Below are 5,081 nucleotides of genomic sequence, written 5' to 3'. Positions count from 1 at the left end.
CCCTCCCCCCTTTGCTACTGCTGTCTCGTTTTTTTTTTCGCACACTTTTTCTTTATTTTTCGCACTTTATGTTTTATATTACTTTTTTTTGTCCCTCCGATTCCCTAATGGAGCGGCCCTTTTTGGCTTTTGGTTTCGGCGCGCTGCCAAGAAGGAAGCCTCGCTCCCCGTCCTGTCGTCGCCCCCTACGGACCTCCACCACCTACCTCCTCCACCTCCTCCACCACCACAACCACCGCGGGGGCCGCCTCCCGCGAGGAAGGTGCACGCGATAGGCAAATCCGCTCCGGAGCAGAGAGAGCAGGACAGAGTGGAGTATGGTTGGCGGGGAGAGCAGGACGGAGCAAAGCTCCGGGGAGATGACAGCGTGATCGCGTTATCCTAATCGCATCATTTTGAGGCAGCGAGTTCGATCCGCGCTCTCCAGACACTCCCTGCAATGGGGGGACAACTTTCTTGCAACAAATTTCGCAAAAAAAACATCAACAATATATTTGTCGTCCTTTCTAATGATTATTATCAACAAATTTATGAGCACGCCAAGGGCAAAGTAATAAAACATCAATGTTATAACATTTTGACTAAAATAATATTCCACTAGTGAGGTTCCGTTGAGTGCTTCGAGTGCCCCTTTCCCGCTGGTTTGGTTTCTGATGGTCGCCGATCGGTTGCCGCCGATGGTCACGTTGCAGTTCGCCGGCGCCCTTGGAGCGCAGCCGCAAGCTCAGCACGCCCGCTCAGCCCGCTCAGCCCGCTCAGCTGCGGGGATCGCTTCTGCGAACGGCTCGGCTCGGCGGCGGCGCCCTTCGCTGAGCTGTATGGGCTGAGCGGCGGCGTTCTGGGACCGATGCGGCCGAACACAGCGAGAGTGTGGTGCGCGAGCCAACAGCATCCCGGCCAGAACTTGTCAAGGAAAACATACCGACGTGCAGTCGGGTCACTCGGCTCAGCACGACTGCCTGGATTGAAAAGTCCAGAAAATTTCCGGAAATAATGGAAATTTTTTCTAGGAAGATTTTGAAACAATTGAAATGTTTCCAGAATTAATCGAAAAACGTAAAGCCCTTCAGAAATGATAGAGACCTTTTACAAGAAAGTTCCTGACAAATTTCTTGAGAAAAAATTTTCAAAATCAAATTGTCAATAAACCTGACGATCTAGATGTTTAGCTCTTCACTTTCGGCGGCACTGGGTCACCGTGCCGCGCGGTCCGCGCCCCTGCCGGCCCTTGTTGGACGATACTCACCTTTTGCCAGGCCATAACAGCGCAGCGGGTGGTGAGGGGTCGATATAGTGGGACCTTTCGAACCGGAAAGGTCCTCTGGATGGCTGGCGACTGCCTTTCCTGCCTCCGCTCTGCCTCAACAACCGCGCGCAAAAAAAATAGAAATAAAAAAAATGCAGATAATTTTGACAGCCAACGACATGATTTTGTTTTTGTGTTCGTGTCGCGCAGGCATCGTCTGGAGCTTCCGGTTCCCGTCCATCGGGTCGCTGTCTCGGCGCAGCAAGGCGAGCCTCTCGGCGCCGGTGGCCCGCCCCCACATCGACACCCAGCGATGGCTCTCCGTGCTCGAGCTCGACCAGTACTCCGAGCTGTTCAGCAAGTTCGACGGCGTCGAGGTCAGTAAGAAGCGAACTCCATTTTTTTTTAAAGAAGTAGATTGGAAGAAAAATGAAAGTTTTTTCGAAAAAAGTTTGTTTGGGAAAATTTCTTTTCAAAAAAAGTTTTTTTGTGAAAAGTTTTTTTCAAAATGTTTTCTTTTTTAGTTTTTTTTTTTTTTAAGATTTTTGAAAATTTTTAAGGCATTTATTTAAGGTTTTTTTTAAGTTAACTTTTTTTCCGTAAGTTTTGAACACTGTATATTTGTTGTAACACTATATATTTGTTGTAATGATTTGTTAACAATTCTACTTTCCACCTCGTCCAGGACCTGATCCACTTCTCGGAGGGCGACATCAAGGAGCTCGGGGTGCGCAACTCGTCGCACCGCGCGCGCCTCATGTCGAGCCTCGTCGCGCTCAAGGCCAAGTACGAGAAAGGTGAGCGCGCCGGGGTCATGAACCCCCGACATGACGACAGTTCATCGGAAATGGATGCGATCGCTTGTGAAACCCATACATACAATCATCGTCGGTCCTGTGCATCATGAGAGCCCCTCCTTGTGCCCTTCACCTGGCCGGTCGCATCAGGCCCCAGCGGCAGTACGGATGTGCCGGGCGGGTGCGGTGAGCGTGGGACCGTATGGGCCGAGGCTTATCAGTATTTAGCTGTGCTCACAGCACGGTGAGATAAGGGGCGGACTGTGGGGTAGGGTAGGGTTGGAGCGGCGGAACGTTGCATCGGGAAATACTAGCTAGACTGTCCTTATCGAAATCAAATATTCCCGACTGGAAAAAAAAATGCAAATTTGGATTACAGGGTAATTTTTTTAAAGGATATATTTTTTGCAAGTAACTATCCCGTCTCTCACGTCATCTCAAAAAATGAAAAGCAGTTCAAATTTTTAGAAATTTGTCCCAGACGAGATCGACGGCTCTTACTTTGTTGACACTGTTGCTCGACTTCCCTTCCCTCCCTCGGCTCCGAGGGGGAAATCACTAGGGTTCGTAGCGTACGGACTATTTCGTGGTATTTCTCCTACCATTTCGGTTATTTCTCATGCCATTTCGGCTATTTCCCGCCTATTTCGGATTATTTCAGGCTATTTCGCGCTATTTCGCGCTATTTCGGAGTATTTCAGGGGTATTTCGCGACTATTTCACCGACTATTTCGCGTATATTTCGTCTTTATTTCGCTCTATTTCGCCTGTATTTCGCCTCTATTTTGGACTATTTCGCGGAAAGGTGTACGAACTATTTCGCAAGTGATTTCCCCCTCGCTCGGCTCCCATTGGTCTTCCCCGTGAGGCTCCCTCCGGTGAGGGGTATAGCGCCAGCCGCAGCTGCTCCAGTGGGGTTGTCGATACCCCGTGCTTAGGGTGGGGGGTATAGCGTGTCACGGGGTAGCGACGGCGTGCGCGTTCGTGCGTGTACGCGGGAAAAAAAGATTTATTTTAAACAGCTAAACCAATAGCTAAACACGGGTTAATAATTAATTAGCTGTGTAGCCACCTTTTGGCTATACATAGCGTAATAAGGAGAGATAAACTATTAGCTATGCAGCTCACAGTTGCTGTTGAGGCCAAATGTTCACCTACATAGCTAATTTTGTTTAGTGTCGTTACTTAGCTACATTAGCCAACTGATTTTTTTTTCGGGTGAGTATACAGTATAGCTGTTCGGTTAGCTGATCTCTTGTTGTGCCTCCAGGGACGCGGCGCGTGGACAAGGCCCAGCGACACAGCGTGGCCGTGGACCCTCGGCGGCTCATCGTGGACCTGAGCGACCAGTAAGTACTAGTACTTACACTTAGTACTTGCACTTAGTGCTTACACTTAGTACTTACACACACAACGTGGCCGTGGACCCGCGGCGGCTCATCGTGGACCTGAGCGACCAGTAAGTACTAGTACTTACACTTAGTACTTACACACACAGCTGTAGCACGTTCGCGTCGCAAGTGAGTACCCCATCCCGTCCCGCCGCCCCGCTCGGGCAGCCCACGCGACGGCGCAGCTGGAGGGGCTGCCTACTGTACCGGCGGTGAGCGCGGAGGGGCGCGCGGGTCAGGGTGGGGTCAGTCCGATCGGGCTCGGGCGATTCCTGAACCGGTGACGACGGCCAGGGGACATACCCGGGTGGATGCAAGGTGCAAGTACCCGCACTGCGCTTTTATACACTCGGTGACACTCTTCACTCAACTAGTACTCGGCGCGCTGTAAGAAATCGCAGCGCAGCTGAAAGTGGCTGGGTAGATTGAAACCTGTCTGTACTGTACTTACGTACGTACGTACGTAGTGCATGCGTCAAAATTATTAAAGATATTACTTCGAGTTTTTGTGATGGTGGTCGTGCAACAAGGGCCGAGACTGACACACATTCACCCTACTCACCACGTGTAGGCTGCGCGGCTGTGCTCCTCCCAGCCCTGCGCCCCCCCCCCTCGCCTCCCTATAGTGGCGGTAAACATACCCAAGGGCGTAACCCACTTCTCGACGGCCGGCCGGCCCCACCCGTCCACCAGGATCTGATCCTAGATAGAAAGAAGAGGACGCCGTTGTCGTCGTCGTCGTCATCGTCGACGTCCTATTCGCGTTAACAGCCAGCTAGTGTGTGTGTGTATGCGTGTGTGTGTGTGTCCAGGGACAACACTCTGGGCTCGTGCTTTTGATCACCTCGTTGGAGGAGGCAGAGTGTGGGGAGGGAGGGGGGGGGGGTTCCTCGCGCCGTACACGGGATGCGGGTGTCGCTGCGCGCGCTGCGCGGCTGGGCAGGGTAGGACTCTAGGCAGGGTCAGCGCTCTCTCTCCAGTCTCCTCTCCAGCTCGGCTCCAGCCGCTCCAGCTCAGCTCTCCAGCGCCGCCGCCGTGCAGCGGGCGGAGCGTAGCTGAGCGTAGCGTCGCGACGCGCGGCGCGGTCCAATCGATACGCGGCCGAGCCGGGAGGGCCCGAGCCGAGCCGAAGCGGTGTCGACGCCCCGAGCCGAGCCGAGCCGTGCTGTTGTGGCGGCGGGGGAGGGACTGTACAAAAGTGAGGTTAGTTGGCTTCGGAACGCCTCCGTCTGCGCACCGACCGCCGCCGTGCCGCGCTGCGACCTGGCCCCGGCCCGCCCCGCCCGCGCGCGCCCCGCCCCCCCGGGCCCACAGCCGGTGTGGAGGTGGCCGTCGTAGAGTGCGCGCGCGCCGCGGGGGCCACGGCCAGCCCCAGGACCTGTACGCCCGCGGCCCCGCCCCGTGGCCACCGCGAGGGCCTCCACCTGTGCGTGCAGCGGCGACGTGGTCAAGGAGTGCACCAGCCTGCCTGTGTGTGTGCGTGCGTGTGTGTCACGTAAACAAAGGGAGCAGCGACTTATCGATCGAGCTCGTTGGAACAGGCGAAAGGGTTTCTAGCCCGGGCGCACACCCTGGAGGAAGGAGGATAGTTAACGAGGACGGCGACGACACGTCACCGATGAGACAGGTGAGTCCCGGGGGGCGGGG

The 5,081-nt window shown here is 54.4% G+C and overlaps 1 protein-coding gene across 4 annotated transcripts in view; it reads left to right on the top strand.

Moving 5' to 3' along the window:
• The window catches only part of LOC113214172 (SH2 domain-containing protein 3C), a 113,796-nt gene that overhangs the window by 46,362 nt on the left and 62,353 nt on the right, over window positions 1–5,081 (top strand). Inside the window, exons 2-4 of one of the 4 annotated variants that reach the window (XM_052269379.1) lie at window positions 1,457–1,623; window positions 1,932–2,043; window positions 3,314–3,392. The exons of 1 other annotated variant lie outside the window; for it this stretch is intronic. In XM_052269379.1, coding sequence (XP_052125339.1) covers window positions 1,457–1,623; window positions 1,932–2,043; window positions 3,314–3,392 — 358 coding nt within the window. 2 more of the 4 variants (XM_052269395.1, XM_052269389.1) reach the window with 2 other exon arrangements.

This window comes from Frankliniella occidentalis, unplaced genomic scaffold, assembly GCF_000697945.3.
Source record: "Frankliniella occidentalis isolate FOCC.00 unplaced genomic scaffold, Focc_3.1 Scaffold5, whole genome shotgun sequence".
Classification (NCBI taxonomy): Eukaryota; Metazoa; Arthropoda; class Insecta; order Thysanoptera; family Thripidae; genus Frankliniella; species Frankliniella occidentalis.
This window is presented reverse-complemented; position numbering and strand designations above follow the sequence as displayed.